At 43.8% G+C, this 24,719-nt stretch overlaps 1 protein-coding gene across 1 annotated transcript; it reads left to right on the forward strand.

The window, feature by feature from the left end:
- Positions 1-1,774: 1,774 nt before the first annotated feature.
- Positions 1,775-19,746, forward strand: LHFPL2 (LHFPL tetraspan subfamily member 2; the record flags this gene model as incomplete). The annotated part of the gene is made up of 2 exons (XM_082013207.1): positions 1,775-2,204; positions 19,490-19,746. The coding sequence occupies 2 exons, from the start codon at positions 1,775-1,777 to the stop codon at positions 19,744-19,746; spliced, it is 687 nt and encodes a 228-aa protein (XP_081869333.1).
- Positions 19,747-24,719: the final 4,973 nt, after the last annotated feature.

Consider the following 24,719-nt stretch of genomic DNA (forward strand, 5'->3'; position numbering starts at 1 on the left):
GGTGTATGTTTCATTTTGCATTGAGTCGGACTAGAATGCGACCACTGGGCTTGAAACTCCTAAGAAGTTAAATACCAACCCTATGACTCTTTGACAAAGCTTTAAAAAATTGAGACACCAATGGTGATGTCTGTTCTTCTGGCATTTGCTGACCTCTTCGTGTTTGGCAGCGGTGAGGTCCAGATCTGGTTCTTGATTCTTTTGCCTCTAGTCAAGTGTCGGTATTTTGTTTTTTGTGAGGAAAATTTGGAAGAGCTGCGTTCTCATCAGGGAGTGGGTAACGTGAGGGCATTTCCTGCTCCCCTCTTTGCTTTCAAGCGACATGGTTTCAGTTCAAGTGCAGAGGCGTGTGTGATGACCTGTTTGTTATGTTAAGGCCAGTCATTTGGATACGGTTTGGAAGTATAGCGATCTCCAATTGCCTTTTGTACTAAGATAAGTGTAACTCTGGGAATATCATCGGCTACTGTTGAAAGGCAGCATAAATGCTCGGGGAAAGCCCTGGGGAACATTTTGCTGCGGTCCAAGCATGGAGAAGGCCTGTGGAAGGGGAGGGATTGAGAGGACTTTGGGAAGCTCAAGGCTGACTGGCGACCCCTCTCACTAGGTCCCTTGGCCACTTGGCAGCAGCTGGGACGTTTTTCCACAGATTTCTATTTGCAGTGGTATAAGTGACCCAGAGGCTGCCAGTGTCAGCATTAGTTCAAGATGAGGTGTGTGCAGGCACATCGCTTTTCTGAAACACTGGTGTAAAGCCAGATGCAGAACCCAGGGAAGCACTGCTTCTGCAAACTCAGGCTTCAAAGGGATGGGCTAGTGTCACCGCATCATGGGGCAGGCTGTCCCCAGCTGCAATCCTGTTCACCTTCTCTTGAGGCCAGCATTGGGTCAGCTGCAGTCAGGAGGAGCACAGAAGGTTGGAAGGAGGTTCTCTCATTGCTCCTTGCACCCAGCTGCCCATGGCAGGCGGAGCTGTGCCAAGCTTCCTTCCTGAAAGCATGCTGCTGCCTCCCCAAACTGAAGGCAGGAGCCACACGTCTGTAAAACTGCTTAAACGTGTACTAACGTTTTGCTGGGTAACTGCCAGCAACCATAGTAATTTCGACCGGCGGAGGATGACCGGGGCGTGATGGTAGCTGTGGGTGGTACTGCTGGTTGTTACTGAGACCTTTGCTTGCAAAGCGCTTGACAAGCGCTCGCCATGGGATGGGGCAGGGCAGCTACCATAAGTACAGCTGGGCAGCAGGAGGTGAATCACTCCCCTGGGACGAACCAGGGAGGTTTCCAGAAGGGTCTGTTTGACAGGCCCTTCTTAGAGCTTTTCCGTGTTGATGTGGATCTGCATGAGATCTTTGCTCGTTGCGGGGGTGGAAAGTAAGACTTTTTTCTCGCTGCTGATGTGTTGTCTCTTTTTTCTGGTAGGTGTGTGATGTCAAACAGTGGGCAGTCCTTGCGGCCTCCCCCACCAGCCTGCAGCGTCATGTGCCAGTATGAATATTAAGAAGGAGAAGCGTACTTCAGAGCTCAGCATCCCAGAAAGAGAAAGGAGGAACTGAACGGAGAGAACAAATGACTGCACTGCTTGTAAAACTTGGGGCTGTTTTTCTCCTGAAAAATTTTGCCTTGGCCATTGTGAGAGAGCTGAAAGAACAGGCAGAGCAGCCACAGTGATTTTCTTAGGGGCCTTTTTTGCTTTCATAATTTAATTTTTTTTACCCTCCTGCCTGGATTTTAAGACTGTCAGCTGCACTGATCACAAGCACTGGACATCAATATGTGTCATGTCATTGTAACATGTCGGTCGATGCTATGGACTCTCCTGAGTATTGTGGTGGCTTTTGCAGAGCTCATTGCTTTCATGAGTGCAGACTGGCTGATTGGCAAAGCGAAGCCTTCAAGTGCTGAGGATGTGGACAACAGAACAGGGGGGTCGCAGGAGCCTTACCATCCGACGCTGGGCATCTATGGGCGCTGCACCAGAATCTCCCATATGCAGCTTTCTAGACGAGACACGCTTTGTGGTCCTTACGCCGAAAACTTCAGTGAGATTGCCAGTGGGTTCTGGCAGGCAACCGCTATTTTTCTAGCCATGGGAATCATGATTCTCTGTGCCGTGGCATTTGTGTCTGTCTTTACTATGTGTGTGCAGAGTATTATGAAGAAAAGCATTTTTAATGTCTGTGGGCTGCTACAAGGGATTGCAGGTACGTGTACTTTGAGAGCAACTAAAGATTTTAATTTTGGGGCCATTCAGCTGAAGAAACATAGCAGTTCTGTCCTGTCTACAAACAGACTGCCTTAGGCAGACCCGAAGTGGTTCTATATGCTGCTGTTTATTGAAACACAACTGAAATTTACAGTTACACAGCATGTAATACATTGACATTGGCAGCGGGATTGCAGCCTGGTGTGTGCCAAAATGAACTGACCAGTGTTGCTTTTGTTTGCTGTTCTGTTTTTTCCCTCTGTTTGAATTTCTTTCAGTAACAAAAACTTCTCTCTTTTGTTACCAGCAGAGAGCCAAGTTAATACTCGTGTTAAGGCAGTCTCTCTCCCTCTTGCTGATTTAGTAATGTTTTCATGGACCAAAGGCAGTTCTGTCAGTGTCTCTGAGACTTAATGACTGTAGTGAGAGCAAGTACCACTCCAGGGATAAGAACAGCCTGCAGTCACACACCTGGTTCTCCAGGGTTTCATGATAAGCAGCCTCCTTCAAGGCTGTGAGCTTGACAAGAGGTACCTTATGATAAAACCCATCGTTTAGCCCAGTGAGCTTATCTTTTCGCTGTCTAAAGTATCATCTGTGGTTTGTCTCAAAAGATTAATTAGTTATAGAGATTTGGTATTTCTGCTTAAACCCATGGATTTCACAGAGTAAAACTGTTACATACTGTTTGTAAACCAACACTGGGCAGCCCTAGTTAGAGAAGTATTTGGCTTTCTGTACTCACCAGCGAGCTGTGAGGAGAACCTCTCCCTTATGCAGGATTTTGTCTTTTTTGCTATATGCGTGTGGTCGTCTGGAGGAGGAGAGTGATCTTCTGCCCTACCTCTGGCAGCACTCAGAGACCTGTTAGGAGGGAGGAAGTGAGTGGAGCCACCTCCTCTGTCCCTCTTGGTGGTGATCTTAAGCAGATGTTTTCAATTCATACAATGGTTTTGTTACAACAAAAATTAGGAGGCTTAACTTGTTTGTTCGAAATGTGAATCCAGCTTCTCCCCTTCAGCTCCACTGAGGTGGCCAAACACAGCTGCAGCAGTTGTACCTAGACAGGAGGTAAACAGTAGGTCTTCAAACTTTTATGAAGTTGTTTAGTTTCATGTACTTAGTTGAGGCCTAAATTAATCTTGGCCTAAATTAATCTTAGTCTAAATTTGGTGCCTGCTGCAGCCCTCCAGAGCCAGAGGTATGCCTGGCTTGGGAAGCACTAGCGTGGTGGCTGTCACCATCCTCCATGCAACTTTGGTATAAAAGCATACTGCTTATTTCACATCACCCACAATGTAAGGTTTGTGTTTCTGGGGTAGAATTAGATCTCGAAGTTGGCTCAAGATGCTTCTGTTCAGATCATGGCATACAATTAGCAGATGAATGTCCTTTAGATAAAAATTATGGGTTTTGCTGTAGTCACAGAATTTGCCAGAACCATTGCGACAAGGAAGCAGCTCTCCAGTGCAGATTAAGCTGGGAGAAGGTTTTAGCTCCTTGCTTTCTTAACTGTACTTCAGAAATAATTTATGAAACCTCTTTTTCAAGAGATGACATTACTCTTTTTCTCTTGGAGGGCTATTTGTATGGGATAGATTGGTTAGCAGCACAAGACTTGGGTCTATTGAAAAGATAACTTTACTTACAGCTCTGATACCATCTCAGAATATCTAGTCTAACATCAAGATTATCAGGAACTAGGTTCTTGTATCTTAGAATACTGTTCTGGAGACCATGTATTTGTGAGAAAACATGTGTAAAGACAGTTTTATGTTTTATTATCAAACCAGCTGTACCTCTAAAGGGATTTGTGGCCTCAAGAACTGAACAGTGCAGCAGACAAAGCATTTCTTATGTGTTAGGGGATACATCAGTCCTTTTTTGGAACTGTACTGAGGAGAGAAGCACTTACCTTCTTATAATTCATGTAAGTGACACAGCATGAAACCAAGTAATAGAAAGGTCACGTTACTGAAACCGTTGCTATGAGAAGTATGCCTGCCAGTATTTGCAGCCAGGCATCTTGTGGCTAGCAACTCGTTTTCTCAAGATTAATTTTATTGGGTCCACTGCTGCTTTTATGCCAGTAGCATTACAGCATCTGCTTACTTACTGAAATTATTTTCCTTAGACATTTTAGAAAGGAACTTTTATTTCGTTCTGTTTTTTCTTACTTGTAACAGCTGTTAATTTCAACTTTCTCAGTTCCTGAGTTTTGCAAGAGGGACAGTTGTCAGCATGGTTAATCCATTCAGGGCTTATGATAGCTAGACTAATGCTCTGACCAGAGAACAAGATACAACCCTGCCTTAATCATCTTAAGTGTAAGGTCATTCTTTCAAATGTGAACAATTATGTTTTATAATAATTGTAGGAGAAGAATTCACAAAATTATTTTGTTTATCAGCCTATATCAGTCCAATATTTGCAAGTACGTCAAACATCTCATTTTCAAAGATGGGGTGCACCCACAGTACAGTAATCTAGAGGAACTCAGGATCTCACAGACTTAATCTCATTTAAAATCACTGTATCTTTGTAGTGGAGATTTAGTATAATTAAAAACATACAGCAAGTTAATTTATTCCTGGAATTCATCATGAAAAAATTACATCAGACACCGGATACATCTTTTCAGTCTAGCAACAGTGGTTGTGACCTGGATGATGCCTATGGTGAAATTACAGAACACAAAGCCGCATCTCTTATGGCCCATGGACAAATGTGCCAACTCTCATTTAAGTCAACGAGAAGAAGCCATACAAATATCTGGTCCATAGTGGCGGGGGTGGGGGAGTGTCAGAAAGTTAGAAATACAAAGCTATAAAGGAAGACAGTAGGGCTCCTGTAATTCCTTTGTTACAGAGCAAGACCTTATACCACTTATTTTCAGACTGCAGTGCCTTTGATTCTGGAGCTGTAGAAACAGTAGTCAGTGGCCCTGGTTTTAGAGTTGTTTGAGGATCGTTTCATCTGGAAAAGCATCTTTTCTCTGCAATAGAGAGTACAAAGAATGGAGCCATGTAATTAAATAGATAATTACTACCCAGCAGCAAGAAGGCCAGGCAGACTTTCATTTGAATGTCTTTTTGGGGAAAGTATTCTATTTTTACAATCTGTGAATCACTTGAAATACAAAGGCTAAAAGAGGCAGAATGCTATTATACAGTAGCTGATAAGAACCAATTCAAAGTAAATTTTCACAGTAAGCATCTCATTATAGGAAGTAAATAATTGGTATCCCTACTGACATATCTTGGTATGCATAGTTGCATATATGTGCTTACAAGCGTTATTTGGGCTTGGGTACTTCACTTTGGTGCTAAGTAATCTAAGTATAACCTATCCTTAAATGAGGGTAGGGGGAAGCTTATGACAGAGTCTAGAACAGGTCCAACTTTCGTCTGTGACACAGTTTCCTTTGTGAAGTTTGTCATCAACAACTTTTCTTGGCTTTTTTCTTTTTAACCTCTAAGTGCACAGCTGGGCAGATCTGGCCTCTGGCATCATGGCTGGGTAGACACAGCTCCTTCCCCACAGCTGAAGGCTGCCTAACAAGCAGGTGAGCCACAACTCACCAGCAACATCCTGACTGCATGCCAGGAGGTGGAAGCTTAATTAGCAGCACATACATTATCTCAACCATGAAACTTGAGCAGGCCTTTGTGGTTCTTTGTGGGGAGCTACACCATCATGTGCCTGGGAAGGTTTGGGGAGAGCAGAGGGGAAAGGCTGCTGGCATGTCAGGAAAGTGTCTGGGTTTGGGAGTTCAGTTTTTGTTACTCCTGCTTTGCTATGCTGGAGCAGGGCTGCATTACCAGGCAGCTTTACTGAAAGGAGATAAAACAGCTCCTCTTCTCTAAAGTCTTCCCAGAGTGCTGATGGCTTCATCTGGAAGGCCTCGTGTGGGTCAACCCCTTCTCACCACTTCTGTATTCACGGTCCACTGTCTCCTAGCTCAAATAGGGCTAGGAGACTAAACAGGCTTCGGACAGAAGCATGGGAAAAAAAAAACATGTAAAATTGGGCTCATAGAATCTTTGGGTTGAAAGGGACCTTTTAATGTCATCTAGTCAACCCCCCTGCAATGAGAAGGGACATCTTCAACTAGATCAGATTGCTCAGAGCCCCGTCCAACCTGACCTGGCGGTATGGGGCATCTATTACCTCTCTGGGCAACCTGGCACACTGTTTCACCACCCTGAATGTCAAAAAAGTCTTCCTTTATATAGTCAAAATATACCCTCTTCTGGTTTAAAACCATTACCCTTTGTCCTACCGCAACAGGCCCTGCTAAAAAGTCTCTCCCCAGCTTTCTTAGAAGACCCCTTTAAATAGTGAAAGGCTGCAGTAAGGTATCCCCGGAGCCTCCTCTTCTCCAGGCTGCACAACCCAAACATTCTCAGCCTTTCTTCATAGGAGAGATGTTCCACCCCTCTGATCATTTTGGTGGGCCTCCTCTGGACCCACTCCAACAGGTCCATGTCTTTCCTGTGCTGAGGGCTCCAGAGCTGGATGCAGGACTCCAGGTGAGGTCTCACAAGAGTGGAATAGAGGGGCAGAATCCCTTTCCTCGACCTGCTGGGCACTTTTCTTTTGGTGCAGCCTAGAGTACAGTTGGCCTCCTGGTTTGTGAGTGCCCATTGCTGGCTCATGTCCAGCTCTTCATCCACCAATACCCCCAAACCCTTCTGGGCAGGGCTGCTCTCAATCATTTCATCCCCCAGCCTGTACTGATACCAGAGGTTGTCCCAAAACAGATGCAGGACCCTGCACTTGGCCTTGTTGAACCTCATGAGGTTCACACAGGCCCACTTCTTGAGTTTGTCCAGGTCCTTCTGGATGGCATCCTGTCCCTCAGGTGTGTCAACCACACCACTCAGCTTGGTGTCACCTGCAAAATTCCTGAGAGTGCACTCGATCCCACTGTCAATGTCATTGATGAAGATATTAAACAGTACTGGTCCCTTTATGGAACCCTGAGGGACACGGCTCATCATGATCTCCATCTGGACCTTGAGTCATTGACCACTCCCCTCTGGATGTGACCATCCAACCAATTCTTCATCCACCCAACAGTCCACCCATCAAATCCGTCTCTCTCCAATTTAGAGAGAAGGATGTTGTTGGGAACCATGTCAAAGGCCTTACCAAAGTCCAGATAAATGACATGCATAGCTCTTTCCTTGTCCATTGATGTGGTCACACCATTGTAGAAGGCCACTAGGTTGGTCAGGCAGGACTTGCCCTTGGTGAAGCTGTGCTAACTGTCTGGAATCACCTCCCTGTCCTCCATGTGCCTTAGCATAGCTTCTAGGAGGATCTGTTCAATTGTCTTCCCAGGCACCCACGTCTTCCTTTCAACCCTTTTTAAAAAAGGCTGCAATGTTTCCTTTTTCCCAGCCTGCAGGGACTTCACCTGACCGCCAGGACTTTTCAAGTATCAGGGAGGGTGGCTTGGAACTATATCTGCCAACTCCCTCAGGACTCTGGGATGCATCTCGTCAGGTCCTATGGACTTAGGTATGTTCAGGTTCCTCAGGTGGTCTTGAACCTGATCTTCTCTTATAGTGGGAGGGACTTTGTTCCCCAGTTCCCATCTTGCAGTCCATCCCCTTGAGGGGTGTGGGAAGAGAGACTGCCAGTGAAAACTGAGGCAAAGAAGTCACTGAGTACCTCAGCCTTCTCCTCATCCCTTGTTACCAGTCTGCCAGTCCTGCTCATCAGGGTGGTTATGCTTTCTTTGATCTTCCTTTTCTGGCTGACATACCTGTAGAAGACCTTTGCATCTCTTGCAAGTTCAGCTCCAGCTGTGCCTTGGCCTTCCTGACCCCAGCCCTACACAACTGGGCAGTGTCCCTGTACTCTTCCCAGGATGCCTGTCCCTGCTTCCACTGCCTGTGCATTTCCTTCTTGCCCTTTAGTTCACCCAGCCTGGTCTCCACTCAGCCATGCTTGTGGCTATTCTTCAGAGACAGCTCTTCACACTCTATCCATTTCTTGATGTGGATGTAGGCTTCTGCCTTTCATTCCTTGCCTGTCCCTTCTGAACAGCCTGTAGCCATCGATCGCCACACTCCAGTCATGAGACTTGTGCCACCGAGTTTCGGTAATGGCAACCAGGTCATAGCTTTCTAGCAGCACAGTTGCTGTTTGTTGCCCATGCTGCGTGCATTGGTGTAGAGGCACTTCAGCTGGGCTATCGGCCATGTTACCCTCTTAAAGGAACAGCCCTTCATTCCTTTGAGGTCTTTCTCTGGTGCAGCAGGCTGGGGGGCCTCGCTAGAACTTCATCCCTCTAACCTTGGCATGTCAACCCACAGCTTCTCGTGGGTAAGCCTTATATTATCCCTCTCCCACTTCAAATTTAGTTTAAAGCCCTGTCAATAAGCCCCATGAGCTTGTGATCAAAGAACCTCTTCCCCTGATGAGAAAGGTGAATCCCATCTCATATCAGCAAGCCAGGTGCCATGTAGGCCATCCCGTTATTGGAAAAAAACGGAATTGTGGTTGTGACACCAGTCACGGAGCCAAGTATTAACAGACTGTGCCCATCTGTTCATCCTTATGTTGCTGCCTGCAACTGGAAGGAGGGAGGAAAAAAATAACCTGTGCTCCAGGTTCCCTTAACCAGCCGTTGCAACACCCTGAAGTCTCTTTTGATTGCACTTAGACTATGAGTTGCAGCTTCATCACCACCGACATCGAAAAGCAGTAGTGGGTAACAGTCCAAGGGCCACACCAGGCTAGGGAGGTTCCTAGTGATGTCCTTAACCCGGGCCCCAGGGAGGCAGCAGACTGCCCTAAGAGAAGGGTCTGTCTGGTTGCCTCAGCCAGGAGACCAGCTGCGTCCCAGCCACATACCAAGGGGTGTCTCTGGATTGCTCAAGTGAGTGCATGGCTGCATTTTGCTGTTGTGTGGCTTAGCAGGCTGGGCCGCTGGCAGTTACGCCTTTAACAGATACAAGTCCGGTCAGAAAAAGCCGAGGTTTGTGTCTTCAAACACTGGGACCATTAGGTTCCCCCAGCCACTTTGTCAGAATCTGTCTGCTTGGGCCCAGATGCTGTAGGTTTGGGCCTCCCTCACCCCAGCAGCTTCTCCTCCAGCATTGCTGAGGGATTACTCACCATCTTCCTTTCCAGGGTTTTACTTCAGTATTTTCCTCTCATCACCCAGTGCTGAGGTTTTCTTAACATTTCACCCTACTCCATTCCTGCCCAGCATTTCCACTTGTACCCCTGCTTTGTTCTGGGAGGCTGGTTTTTTCCCCTGATCCTTGTCCTGCTCAGCCCCAAGCAGTGAAGTCTCTTCCACAGTGCTTTCTCTTTTCAGGTATCTCAGAAGGTCTCCTGTGTTCATTATTCTGTCCTTCCCATGATTTCTTATTTTTTCCCTTTTATTATTGTTCATGACTTCTCCTATTTCCTGCTGTGGTATCTTGAGGGGGTTCATCGGAAACTGCTGCAGTACCTGGGCAATGGTCCAGTTCCAGGAGTGCAGCTTTACCCTCAAATGCAAGGAACTGCTTCACAATTTTCCAAAATGAAGAGGTGAAACTCAGTTTGAAGCCTGTATCTTTGCTGCTGGAAGAGTTTGTTTCACATCTCTTGCAGTAAGAAGTAGTTCAGCATGGTGTACTTAACTGGTCGTCATTTCCATTTGGGAGGCTGGCTGAGTAGGAAGATGGCCTGGGCAGAATGTGATGGGAACCACCTGAAGGGGAAGAGGATCTGGAGCTACTTGTGGGTGTGTTGAAGTAGGATCTGGCTATGCAGGGTGGGCTTGTGATGTGTGGGGCTGTGTGGCTGCACACTCCTTGCTGCTGGAAGGTATGGAGGCCACTGGGAGTTGCAGAGGAGGAAGCTGAGGAGGAAGCAAGAGGGCAGCCAGGACTTAGAGAGGGGAGAAAACACAGAAGGAGCAGCAAACGGCTGTGGGGGAAACATGAGGCTGCTAGAGCTCTTTGATGCTCAGAGCATGATGCCAAAGGTTATGATAGTTGCAGAGTAGTTTAGGATATTTGGTTGTAGGCAGCAGCATGCTGTAAAAAAAAATTATTTTGTCTGAGAAAAGGCTAAGCTGGCGAGCAAGGAAGAAAGCACCTTGTGAGCTCAGGTTGCTGCCTGTGGGCAGTGGAAGCTGTTGCTCAGCCGGGAAGCCCATGTAGTAGGAGAGCAGGCTGAGAGTGCTTTTGCCCTTGAAGGCAAGGAAGCTTCTTGTTTGTCTTTCTAAAATGCAGAGCATGCATTTTTAAAAGAGCATATTTCCTCTTGGATTCAGCTCAGAGTTTTTCTTTTCTGATGCCAGAATTCTGAATTCTTGGGGTGGGAAGAAAGAAAAAAAGACAAGGGGGGTGGATTTCTAATGGAAATCCTGATGGTCTGAACTGCTTTTGCTGTCTGCTTCCTGTAACCTATATGGCCAAATGCCAGCACAGCATCTAATACACACTTGGCCGCTGAAAGTTCAGGCGGAGGGGGCTGCTGTGTTGGAATATGCCAGGGAAGGAAAATTGAATTCAAGTGCTAAATTGCTATTGAGCCTGAGGGACAGTATTAGTAACTTCAAAGAAATACAGTGAAGATTTCAGTGTTTTGTTAGATTTGGTGGTCGGCTCATTTCCTGCACTACCAAGGTGGGCATGTGGGAACCAGTAGACACCCAGCATAAATAGAAGAGGAAAATAAACAAAAAATTCAGGTTTTCAGTGATCAAGTTTGGCAGCTGATTTTCTCAGCAAGCATAAACCTCTTCCATCAAACAGTGCTCAGTGTGAGACTCTCATGCTACCCACTGAGAAATGTTTTACTGTGGCACATGTGCATGCCGAGGTCCCTTGCCTCAACTGGCATAGGTGAGACATCAGGAACTTCTTTACAGCCCTGCCCTGGTGATATGGGGTAAGAGAGCTCTGGCTGACTCCTGGGAGGCCAGGGGGATAGCATGAGCGTAGCAGGGCTCCCTTTCCATCAGATTTTTGCTTCCAGGCCTCAGAAGCAAGACTGATGCTGCTTGTTTGTGCATAGGATACCAATGCTAGGAGAATATTTAAACTCAACAAATTGTGTGTTTTCACTCAAACGCAAGAAAAAAATGAAAGTGTCTCTTTCAAGATGGGGGGCTAGCTTATGCTTGGCTCTTGTCTTCAGGGTGCCTGGAGTGGTGGTGGAGGAAATCAGTGGTTTTGAGTTCTGCTTCTTTCCCCAACCCAGATGACCTGCACTCTGCTGCTGTACAACCCATGAAGCCACCTGAAGTTCTCCCCTTCCTGCATCCCCCTTTACCTTTTCCTTCTTGCTGAGCCTTAGTTCCTCTGCACCTCCTCCCCGCTCCACACCCCTGAGGTCTTGTTTGTACTGGGGGATCAGTATTGAGGAAACGCTCTTTTACTTCCTTGCTTAAGCCGAGGCAGGTTGTTGCTTCGGGCTCCCTTACAGAGCTGTGGTCAGGAGGTGGTGGTTTTCATTCCCTTTCTGCTGATGCAGCACAAGCAATGGATGGTTTGGAGGGCATGGTGCTCACTGGTCGGACGGCAGTGGAAAAGGTTATGGTGAGTGGTGTGAAATGTACTGGGTCTTCTCCCCTGCTTCTTTCATGGGTGGAAAAATTGACATGGCCTGGTATTTCCTTCCCTGACTCAGGAACTTCCTGAATTTACCATCCACAACTGAGTTTCTCATTCAGCAGCTTCAAGCCTTTTACTAGGCTGTCCTAGATTAAAAACACTAAATGCTTCATTGGCTTTTAAGCTAAAATGCGAGAGGTGACCAGCCTTCGCGGCTGAGTCTGTGCAGTGGCCCTATGAGTGGAGACGTCTTTGGTCACCTCTGCATTGCTGAAAACTTGTAAACATTTGGCTTTTCCCCTACAAGGTGCTTTATCTTGACTTAATTTCAGGGTTAGCGTCTGGCACACGGGAGCCCCCATAGTGTGGTGACATAACTCCACATGGCTGACGGCCAGCAAAGAGTCAGTGGTGTCATTTCAGGGCTTGGGACCGATCTTAATTTAAATCTCCGCATTCCCTTCCCTCCCAGCTGATGGGGACTCTCACCACATATATAAAAATTATTAAAAGCTAATGGGGAATTTGCCCTCTCCTCTCGTAAAAACAGGAGTCTGAAGGCTCACACCTTGTTACAGAGATGTCCAAGCAGTTAGAGCATGGCTATATAAAAAAAAACCAAACCCCGAATCCCCTATACGATGTCATTCTGCCAAAGCAACCCATGTCAAGCTGATAAACTGACTTATTTTTCGCTTTTTCCGTGGGTAGCAAAATATACTTAATAGTTGAGTCTCCCAGTAGTATTCCTGCATTCCTGTCCCTGTTTCCGCACCTCAACATCAGTAATGTCATCCGAAGTTTACATATGTTTGCACATATGTTTAGTTATGAATGAGCATCTTTGATTTGCTTAATAAATGGGAAAAGATGCGTGAGTAAATGGTATAGTTAATTTACTGTTGAAAAGATTAGGGGTCTTACCCTCTTCCTTGGCTTGGGGAAGACACTGGTTAGGTAATTGCTTACCCTTGTATGACCTTGAGACAAATTGAAAGGGGTGAAAAAAAAAAAAATCTCTGCAGGTTTTGAGCCATCACCTGGTTTTAAACAATTCATTCTCCTGCCTCAGCTTCGGGTACCGCATGTACACTGAAACCTGCGTAGGGCTGCAGTCCTCTGCGGTGACTGTGGCTACTGTAGCCAGTGCTTGGCACTACCCTCCTCCTTAGCCAGGGTGGAGTGCCGAGACCACCACGTTAGATGGCCTGAGCCCACCTTGTTAGCTTTCATCTGGTTAAAATGGCATTACTGAATCATTTTGCAGGGCTGAAGGTGTCTCTTACACAGCTGCCGAGCAGGAAGGAGGCCGTCACTTCGGTTGTCCTGTCGCTGGATGAAGCAGTGGAAAGCATGCAATGGCGGCCTGGTAGTGTTCCTGCTGGGCCGGGGTTTGTCAGGGAATGTTTGCGTATGTGGAAGCCTCCTTGGTTTAGAGCTAGCGTAGTACATTTGTACAAATATTTAACACCTGAAATTGTTCAGGTATTCAGGTGGCATATTGACACATTTGGAAATACAAGGAATAAAGGCAGGGTTGTTTTGCCTGGCTGGTGCAATGCCCTGAGGCTGAGCGTTCCTCTCCTGTGGTTGCGCAGAGGATGCGGGTGATCAGGATCACTGCCACTGAGGAAGCGACCCACCCGCGCTACCTACGTGGTGTCGTGCAAGGCTAATCCCTCCACACCTTTACCCTTCTTCTCTTCCTCTCTTAAAATGCTGTTGCTCGGTTGTGCTGCTCCCTGGGACCCTGTTGCAGTGCCACCTCATTGATCACAGCTGCTTAATTTCCTGTTTCTTCAGCAGCATTTAAAAGCTTTTTTGCTATTTTGCTAGGAAATGAGAAGATAGTTTCAGGCTTTGCAATGGAAATTGGCTTTGTTAGTATATGCTGTTGTTTAATATGGCACAACAGCAGCTGCACAGGAGACTGTCAAAACTAAATAGCATGCCTTCACTTAGCTAAACAAGCATCTGCCTAAGCCCTGTCTCGAGGGTTGCTTCCAAGGATGGAATGAAAAAGCTTTTACTCAGCTCTGACCCCAGCGCATAATGTGACGTGCAAATGCTCATCGATAGACAGGTCTGTTGATTTTCCACGATGTTCACCTGGCAGCACTACTGCCATGTATAAAAACCAGGAGGAGCAATTCCTGGCTGCAGTTCCAGGCCCTTAAAAGGGGAAAAGTTCCTGGTGCGCAGATACAAAAAGGATTCTCCTATAGAAAAAGCATTCCTGAACTGTTTTTAGAAGCATTGTTGCAAAGCAGTGCAGTCTGCTGTATTTATACTGATGTTTCACATGATGCTTTGCTTTGGTGTTTTAGGAAAAAGAAGTTGCTTATAAATCATTTGAATATAGAAGGGCTGGTGTTTAATAAGTTGTCTGTGTTGTCATCAGGAAATATATTTTAGTCTAATAATCCAAATAAAATCTAAATCTGACCTACGTTCTGTATTTCTTAAGGCTTCTTTTTGAAAGCAGGTAATTGGGGTTTGATAATAAAATGTTATGTGGGCAAACTGCCTTCAGTGAAAACTGGGAAAATGTTCTTTGCTGACAGACTTATACCAAAGAGTTTTAGATTAGGTCTCTGGATAAAAAAGTAATTTAAATAGTTTTCTGTTGTCATTCCTAGGCATCTGGCAGCATTGTGTAGCATTTTTTCAGACCTCTGCTTTAAGGAATCCTAAGAGAAAAGGTAACAGAGCTGGCAACAAAAAGGAAAATGTAATTATGAAAAATTGTCATACTGATTTAAAGAAGCAGGATAGGGCTAACTGAGAAATAGGAACAAGAATATACGTACAGCAGAAGCTGCACTTCCAGCAGTACAGCTGTGCTCAGAGCAGGGGTTAAATCTAGAACAGAGCAAGCCTGATCTCTGTGAGCCTGTAGAGAGGCACAGTGGGAAACAGCCTATAATGTTTTCAAAATGAATTTGTTCCTCCCAGCAGGGGGAACAAACAGCAGTAATTCCACAGGTAGATTGCCTGTGAATTAAAACTCTAATTTACTGTATGTCAGCATGAAGAACTGAAAGGGTTCATTGCAAAAATCTTTTCTTCAGACAGAGCACTCGATTTTCGTTCTCTGTTCTTTCTCTTGAAGATTGGCTTCTCTTCAAAGACACTGGGACAAGAGCAAAACCTGATTTATTAAGAAAAAGAAATCTCTGTCATTAATATTTATTGTCCTCCTGCCAGATACATCTCAAGGCAAACTGTCAACAGGAGATAATTGTTGCTTTATCAGATTATGCTGACAAGAAATTATAAAACACAAAACTGAGCTTTGTACTTCTTTGGCTAAGAAAAACTTAAGTGCTTTAATCTTAATTTACAGCATTAAATGGCTGAGAAAGCCGCACAACACAGATTAAACACAGAAGTAATATTTGAATGAGTCAAGTGTAAGACTAACTGAATCAAATTCAAGAAACCTGAGAATTATAATAGTTAATCAATCCAGAGAGCAACTTTTATACACAAATCTATAGACTATACTAGGAGCTGGTCTTGTGTTCCTGTGTTTTGAGTGTGAGTGCCTGGGATAGGGTGCTTGGCTCCCCGCTCCGGCCCCTTGCAAGCTCCAAGGCCGCGTTTCGTTCACTGGCGAGATACGTCGCTGCTGGCTCCGTGCAGCCCATCCAGCGCCCTCCTCCGCCTTCCCCATGGGGACTCTTCAGAAAACAAAACCACACGCTCGCATGCTGTTTTGTGCTCTCCACAAGTGACTGAAAGCCCAGTTTCCTTCCTTTCACATTTTTCTTAAGACCATCTTGTTGCAGCAGCTGTAAAAGAAAAACTTGGTAACCAGCAGGCTATGGATTTGATGCAGCTATTGCCGGTGTGCCGTTTGGGGTTCTCTCACTGGCGTCTTGCCCTCCATCTCTGTGCATCCTCTCTGAAAAGCTGATTGTCAGCTATTGGAGGCAGAAACTGTGAGCAGAGCTGCCAGGCTGTGTGGTAATGCAAATAAATAACCAAAAGGAGAGAGCTGCAGGCAGGCGAGCCCCAGGGACTGGGGCTACATATAGGCAGTTAGGCATAAACTTCTATCAAAGGAGCAGAGAGATGCAAGGGCCCTGTGGACACTGGTATGAGAAATCAGTGCTGAGAATTTACCACGCTTTTTTCCCCCTGTGGATTGTCTGGCCACAGACCGGCCTGTAAAGTGGTTTTTGCTCAACTGCAGCTGCTTGCACATGTGTTAGATGTAGATCAAGGCTATGCTGTTAGCTGTAGAAACAGCCCTCTGGCTTTTTCGTATTGCATAAAACGGTTGTGCAGTGCTCCTTAGGTCAAAGGTGGAAGAGCACAGAGACTGCCGAGGTATTCGTATTGCATTTAACCATTTCACCTATTTAAAAGCAGATCATGACTTTCCAAGCAGCATCACAACTTCTCCTGCCCTTGCTACCCCTGCTATAGCTTACCTTGTTCTTTCCAACCAGGCATTTTTCCTTCCCTTCCTTCTGCATCCATGTTCCCAGGAGCAGAGAGGTGGTTCTTCTTATGGGGTCTCTGGAAGCTGCTGATCTGGTTACAGGTAGTTGGGCAATTAAGTGCTTTGGATTGCTGGCTTCTGCTTTAGCCTGTGGTTTTCTCTGTTGGTGGTGGTAAAGCATCTTCTGTCTATTTTGCTTAAGCTGCAGGAGTCATTGAGATGGGTTCTGTAGCCTGTGACCATCTCTTTTGTTGTTGCAGGGAAGGAGGAGGGAAAGTTCCTCATGATCTTTTTACTCGAGCACCCCTTTACGGGCAGGTTGGGAGAGTCAGGAAGGTATCTGTGCACCCTGCGCAGCTCAGCCCTTGCTGTGGGTACTGGAGCTCTCATCTGAATACATGATACAGTGCCTCTCCACTGGCTGTTAGTCAGCATGAATTCCAACGAGTGCCATTTCTGTTGTGGTATGTTGAATTGGCTAACTGAATCGTCTTTATTCACTTTTCCTAGCAAGTAGGAGAGAGGTATTAATGAAATGAGAAATGGTGATAAATATTAGTGATAGTGAGAAGAGATGTGTCCTGAGAAGCTTTGTGTCAGCGCTCAAATGGAGTAGTAGAAGGTAGGTTCAGTAATGAAAACGTTACTTTTTTTTCCCTTTTATTATGCTAGGCCAGTACAGGATTCACAAAGTTAGCCATCTGAAGGAAACAGCCAGGTGAGACTGACCATATTCAAGTCTGTAGTTAAGACTTTTCTCCAAATTTTGTTTTCATCTGTGAGAAAACAGCTGTAGTTTATCAAACTATGAGCTGTAGTCAATATTTCTCCAGGAATTTTCTGTACTCAAAAAAAACCACCTTAATTCAGTCAAGTTCTGATGACTACACTTGACAGCAGTGCTGCAGCCTTTTGTGGGGCTGAGTTTTGGGTAACAGCTTTTCAGCTTGGGTCGTAGGTGCCATGAACCATGAACAAGCTTTCAGGAGGTGTTCAGTGCTCTAGTTTTGGTAAAAAGATACGGATGTACCTTCTTAGTCCTGTTTGTGACTCAGCCATTAGTTGGGCTTGCTGTTAAACACAGGCTCTCTACGTTTGTGAGTGTTTGAGTGGTAAACTTCCTTGTTGGCAGCAGCTACATTGGCATTTCAGATCTAGTTTCTTAATTCGTCAACAGTGATTTTTAACTATTAAATGCCTTGTGATCATTCAAGAAAATGGCAACTGGCCCATACCAGTGTACAGCCAGAAAAATAGTGTGGTCATGCCGGTTACACAGAACAGGAAACTAGTGATGAATAAGAGGAGAAGGAACTGCTGGTGTTTAGTCTGAAATGGCTGCAGGGCTCAGCAGGACAAAAGCACAGCTTATCCAGGTCTGTCCAAGATAAAGCAATACTTAATACTTAATGTAGTTTGGCCAATCAGCCAGAAAACGCTGCATAAAATTTGTCATTGATTCTTAAATGTAAGCAGTGATGAAATCCCTTCACAGAAAATGGGTATCACTCGCTAACGGATTTTGCCGCTCCAAAGAATAATGACATTTAGTTCATTCATGCCCATGGTGTTGTGTCATCATTAGAAAAATGCTGGAGGAGGGACTTTCTTTTGTGAAATGTCTGGCATTTGTAGACATTAATTTTAGACAGTTGGATGATGGTTTTTGCATTTTGTGTATATTAACTGCTTACTAGCTAGGACCCAGCTTTTCTTTCTCAGTGAGGAGGTTTTCTTGCATCTGACTGAATTTCTTTAAACAAACAATTAAGGAAACCTAATGTACTGCAGAATAGGCTAGTCTAACTCAATTGAAGAAGATGCAAACAAGTCTTTACAGCTGTCTTTGGTAATCTCTTAGTATAGGGAAGAAAAGAGGACTGTTTTCTATTTTATTACTTGGTAGAAATTTTGGGATTAGATGAAATCTAATGGATGAACCAGCACCATACATAAAAAGCATAACTTTCAGCCCCCTTCTGGATGGTGACAGCACCTTTACCAGCTTTTTGTCAAGGTGCCAGGTTGAATAAAGGGCTTTACAGTGCAGGACAAATAAATCAGTAATATGTATGGGATCTGGAATATTAATTTTCTGGATAAACTGGTTGTGTTTGAGCAAAAACTGATTTTCATAATTCTTCCTGTTCTTCTGAGTAAAATCTTAAAGAAAACAGAAAGCAAATTTTGATACCTATGAGCTGTCCTGATGTTTAGTTCCTTCCTACATACCTTGTAGGAGGGAGATCTGTTTTGAACTCACTGTGACTTTCTAAGCAGGGACTGTATGAGAGGATGGTAGTCAGTACCATAATCAGGCATTTTGATTAAATCTCTCACCTTTGTGCAAAGACATATCATCTGTGCAGGAGCTCTAACAGGACTTTCAATTTCCTTAACGAAGCCCTTCACCGCTTAGATAGACTGGTCCTCACAGGAGAGAAAACTTACGAATATGAGAGAAAATCAGATGGGCAAAACATCTAGTCTGAGCTTATTACTTCCAGCCTGAGGCACAGCAGGGTGTTTGGGCAGTTTAGCAAGATGGGGAGTTGAGGCTCTTGCTCCTGCATCACTAGAAATGTGCTTTCCTTCTGCAGCAGTCCATCACCTATGTAGAGGATCCCAGTGTTATCTGTGCAGTGGCTGTGGATACTTCGATCCATTTGGGGCTGACTGCAGAATCCCTTAATGAACTGGCTGTATTATTTTTCTACTACGTGCTAATGTGGCCAAATAAGCAGATGCAGTATGAGATTTTTTTTTCCCCAGGCAAGAAACTCAATGTAAGAAAAATTAGAGGAAAAAGGAAAAAATGTTCATGATGAATGACTAAACAAAGCTGAATGCAGGCTAGCTGAACACAAACTCGAAAGTGGGCGCAAACATTTCTAAGTATTTGAGAAATGCAAGTATAAACAGTAGGTAGAGATGCTTAAATGTTCTGCAAGCTCATACCTAGCAATAGTGTGTGGAAACACAGGCTGTAGAAGGAATACAGAGATTAAAATTAGGGACTAGGCCATTATCGTATGAAATAAGCCTTTCACAAGAAAAAGCACAGGATAGCTCCAAGTTTAGGTAAAATACTGCATGGTGTATACTAGGCAACAATCAGCAACAGAGGGACGGATGAGGAAGAGTCTTCTCCTCATCCTGGTACTTAGGAGTGAGTAGTGACCACCACAACCGTTACTACATGTGTTGCATTTGATGTTAAACTGGTAGTTTATTAAACTTCTGTCTTTCTGTTTTTATTTCTAGGCCTCTTCCTTATCTTAGGCTTGATACTTTACCCTGCAGGTTGGGGATGCCAGAAGGCAATAAGCTATTGTGGACATTATGCTTCTGCTTACAAACTAGGAGACTGCTCCTTGGGCTGGGCTTTCTACACAGCTATTGGTGGCACTATTCTGACGTTCATCTGTGCAGTCTTCTCGGCACAAGCTGAAATAGCCACATCCAGTGACAAAGTACAAGAAGAAATAGAAGAAGGAAAAAACCTTATCTGCCTCCTTTAACTCCAGTGGGGAAAAATACCAACGCCTGGATCTTAATCTGCTTTCCATTGACTGGACAAGCAGATCCGCTTACCTGTTTGTACAATTTGTGTGATTGAGCCCCATGCATTCCAGCCCCGAACTACTGAAATGGTCTTTCTTCCTTGCTGGGCAATAAGGATCAGATAAAGGATCCCAAAAAAAACAGAATGTAAAATACTTGGGGATTTTTTTTTTTTAAGTTTCATTCTGTGATCAGGACACATTGTTAATCTGACTGGGGAGGTGAGGAATCGTGTATATAATGTTGTTGTTGTAACTAACTGACAAATTCTGGTTGATCAGACTGCCTTACCCACCTTGGTCACTTTGAAGAATTTGAATTTAAAATAATAAAAGCCAGCACGTGTTATTTTTTTTCTTATGCAGAAGAGAAGCCTATGTTGATTAGGCTTTGTTTCCAAGGGCTCCCCTCACCTGTGAATATTTCACCACCACCTGGTTTGGTACCATACTTTTCATTGAGGTGCTTTTTGATACTGAACTTCCTTAAAGTACAGTGCCTTCTCAGATAGTACGTGTATGTTGGTGAGAGCAAAGTTGACATGACGCAGTTTACATCAGTCTTTAAGCATTTAAAAAGTTGAGTCCCTGCCAGGTTTCTTTGTCTTGAAACTTACAGTGCAAGGTATGTGCAACTTGTTACTTAGTAGGTAAATGATCTTCTTTCCATTGACTGGACGGAGAAGCTGTTATTACACTGGCTTTCACCCGATTCTGATAAAATTGTTTGAAATAACCAGCATTAGAAATATCTCTACAGCCTTATTAAAACTCCTGTATGACAACTCCCCACAGCACAGCTGGGCATTATCTTGTGAATGCCAACAGCATGGCCTGGGCTGTAGCCTCTCCTACAAATGCAGACTGCGTGTTGGACTTCAACAGTGTTATTCTTTCTCTTGCCAGTGAAACCTCATTCCTACTCTACAGATCAGTCGTGACCCAGAGCCACATGAGCCCTTAAGAAATTTACATTTTTCAGGAAGTCTTGCCAAATTCTACATGGCTGGGAAGATCTTTCCCCCCCCTTTTTTTTTAAACCGCATGTAGTATGGACACTTTTCCAACTACATCAGCAGAAATAAAACAGACCTTGCCACAAATGACATTCTTTTCTCAAAGGCATTTGGTTGTATTACTGTGGTGTTGCATCACTTACTAGAACTACTTCTGAAAACAAATTTCAAAGGTATTGTAAAAAACAAAGGAATGATGCAACTGTGCCAAAGGAGCATTGGGGAGAATTAATCTGATGATTATTCTAAGGAAATAGTAAGTGAATTTTAGATTCCTCTTCTTACTTCTTGGTCATTTAACATCATCCAATGACAGTTGCTCTCCATCACTTCACTGTGTAATATGGAGCAGAGAGTCTTGTTTATGCCTGATCAGTCCATTGAAGTGTGCCGTTAGTTATTTATAGGTATTAAAAAATCATTATTACTGTACAGGTAGATAGCTAATTTCAATGCACTGCTCAAGTCATACACAATACAAGAGCTGTTCAGCAGTCACAACCCTAAGCCCAGGGCCAGCCTCGAGCATGGGTGAACACTAGCAGTCCCAGTGCTGGAGCACCCCTCCGGTGCTTTCTGTGCAGCGTGGACACCATCTCGGCACAGCCCATCTACGGAGCAAACCAGGCCCAGCTCCCAGCCTGCATGTGTCCGTGCCCAGTACACCTTCAAGCCACATGCCAGATGCATAGGGAGGTGATCTCCAAGCCACTGTGTAAAAAACAAGGTCAGCTTCTGCCAATATGTAAAAAGGGTTTTTAAATCTACCCTCTTCTTGCATTCACCTGCTCCTGCAATCCATATCAACTGTATTATAGTTTAAAACGGGTAATTCACTTTGCTTTTAAATATTTAATTTAAAAAAACTCAACCTGTCCCCATTCTTCTGATGTTCCTCCTGAGCCCCCTGCTGGAGTCTGTGCCACAGAGGCTGGGGCACCAGCTCAGCTCTGCTCGAGGGCTCTGCAAGTGGAAAAGCGGAGCTAGGAAGAATGAGAGTAGCAAAGAAATCAGCAAAAACTTACTTACGAAATAGATTTATAGGTTTTAGCTTTTATTAGGTGGGTAGCAATCCAATGTCTATGTCATCACTGCCAACAGATCTTGACACTATATTAGGTGACAAATGCTGCTTTGGCTTGAGCACTTGATGAGTCAGAATAAGGTATGTACCTCCAAAAGGTACAGAGGGGATATACTATGGCTTAGCACTAAACAGTGACCAACCTTCATTTACATTACTAGCTGACCTCTGCTGTGATCTACAGAGCGCTTAAAAAATGTTAATAGTGTGGTTTTTAAGTACAAAGGAGCTATTTTCAATGGCATGTTTTGCTTTTGTTTGCATTTGTAACCAAGAAGAACCAGCTTTTCTGCTTGTTGCTGGTCTACTATCAACTTGCTCTGCAAGAACATGATCAACTAAACTTGCAAGAATATCCATGTTCATCACATAGTACAGCTAGAAGACAGGCTGGGAAGAAATACAGAAAAAAACCTACCAGAATTTCATTCCTCAGGGTTCTGTTTTTCTAGCAAGTGATGAGATGGTATATATTGCAGATTTCTTTTCTGGATGAGGTTTTCAGGTGTAGTGTGCACTCATGAAATTTGATAGCTGTTTTAAAAGTTGTTCCTGCAGTTCACCTGAGCTGTAGCTTTCAAAGATATTCGGGGGAAAAAAAAAAAAGAAAAAAGAAAAAATCAGCCTAAAGCTAATTTAATTAATTTCATGAGGGGACTGCAGAGTGTAACTGCTTCTTAATGTACTTGCACTGCATAGCATCTAGAAAAATTTGCTGTGGATTCTTTAAAACCTGTGTGCCAATTAGTTCAGTTTAACTTTGTTTTTGTGGTATTGAAGAATTCTTCAAACATCTGTGGTTTGATCAACTTCGTAAACTTATATTCTGTAAAGTGCCATAGACTTTTTTTTTTTAAATTGTAGCATATTTAAGAATATATATATATATATATATACACAAACTTGTGTGAGATGTGCAATACCAGGAATGGGTTTTGTTGTGTTGGGGTTTTTTTCCCCCCTTAGTTTTTGCTTTTAAAGACGACATTTGAAAAGGGACTTCCCAGGGAAGAAGTGGCTGGAGTTTTGGTGGTGTGGACAAACTAATGCATAGAGTAATCCATTAGAATCACTGATTTTGAAGACGAATACAACAGTAGTAACAGCAGCTTAAAGATTTAACAAAAATCTCTTCTAGATTGATTTTAAATACTCAGATCTATACAATACAGATGATTCAGATGTGAAGCTGTGTCCTGGCAATCTGTATCTCTGTCAATATATAATCTAAAAGCTGAAAAGCCTCAGCAAGGTTTCTTAATGTGCTTTATTTATAACGTGGCACTGCAAAAAACATTGCTACTGAGCTATTTCTGGGTTGTCTGTATCACTGTCGTATCCATTTTAAATAAAGTTCCCTGGATTCTGAGGGTTTTTTTCTGCCACATCATTTCCATTTTGCATTGTCATCCCACATCAGAGTATCTCACATCCTAGTGGTAAACAGAGAGGAGCTCACTCCTTCCTTGAAAGTGGCGGGCACTGGTGCCTACTTCAAGGAAAGGACACAGCCCGACAAAAGCAGAGCATGGCAGCAACATACACACCACAGCCGCTTTGTATAGGAAGAGCGGCTGTGGCAATCCAGCTAGAGTAGACTTTGAGCCATGGTTTATTTGTGGTACTGTTTTTCTGTTCTTGAGTCACCACTATGTACATTTGTTAGCATGAACGATGTACCTAATGTGTTATTTTTTATCTAAATTTCAATTAAAATGTGAGTTTTCAAACTTTTAAGAGGAGTCTGACTACCTTAATTCAAACATACTGGATAAGTTGAGCCACAGCAAGGTAGCTTTAGTTGTAGCTTTGATAGTATTTAAGATGCCAGCCCACTGATGTTAGTGTTTCAGATTTCCACCTGACTGCAACAATTATTACCACTTACTGATCAAAAAATATGTGATCTGAAATTGTAGCTGTGCGTTATACAGTACTGTTGCATTAAAGAGACTTTCTAACTGAATATATGTCTGACAAATGTTTTTCATTTTGCAACTAAAGCACTGTAGTTCCTTTTTCACAAAAAGGGGTAGCAAAGGTTATAAAACAAATATTGCTTAATCACACAGAGTTTTTAAATGGTGTTTGCCACACTGTGTATTACCTTTCACCTGTGACTTGACAAGCACTTGAGAGAGGTTACATATTGTTTTCTAAGCACGTTTATGGCAGAACTAGGAGTAAGGCTTTTAGTAGTTTAAAGTCAGGATGTCACTTTTGTCTCATAGTTGCTGTGGTCCATTTCTATTTAATTTACATATAATTAATGGCATTTAGTTTAATTACACTTCTAATAGTTTCTAAACTTCCAAGCAGTAGCTTTTGGTTAAAACTTGGCACATTTAGAAATCTACAGTCCAGAAGAAGTTAGGGAATAGGTGCCACTCAATGCATCACCACATTAGCCATCTTTATGTATTTCAAAGCAGGGATACAGCAGTTACTCAACAGATACAAAACATTGCCAAAAGAAATTACAAAGTACTGATTTGTATAGCTGCAAGTATTACCTTCCTTTTTCAAAAAGGTTAATGGAGTCGGCAATAGGGAAGGCAGAGTTCAATTCTCATAGTTGTGTGAATTATTGCAGATTTCTGTGTTCTAGTAACTTCCTCCTCAAGATCCAGCTACATTTAGAATGGTGATGTGATGAGAAAGTGAATGTATATTATTAATATCAGAGGGACAGGAAGATAAAGATGATGTCTGGCTCCTGTGATTCACTGAAACCTTGTTTTCAAATAGATGGCTTTTATTCAATTTGTGGTATCTTCATATAAGGGAAATTCTGAGAGCGTAGGAGTCAGTATCTCTAACCAGCTTTAGGT

The sequence above is a fragment of the Phaethon aethereus genome, assembly GCF_964289735.1.
Source record: "Phaethon aethereus genome assembly, chromosome: Z".
NCBI lineage: Eukaryota > Metazoa > Chordata > Aves > Phaethontiformes > Phaethontidae > Phaethon > Phaethon aethereus.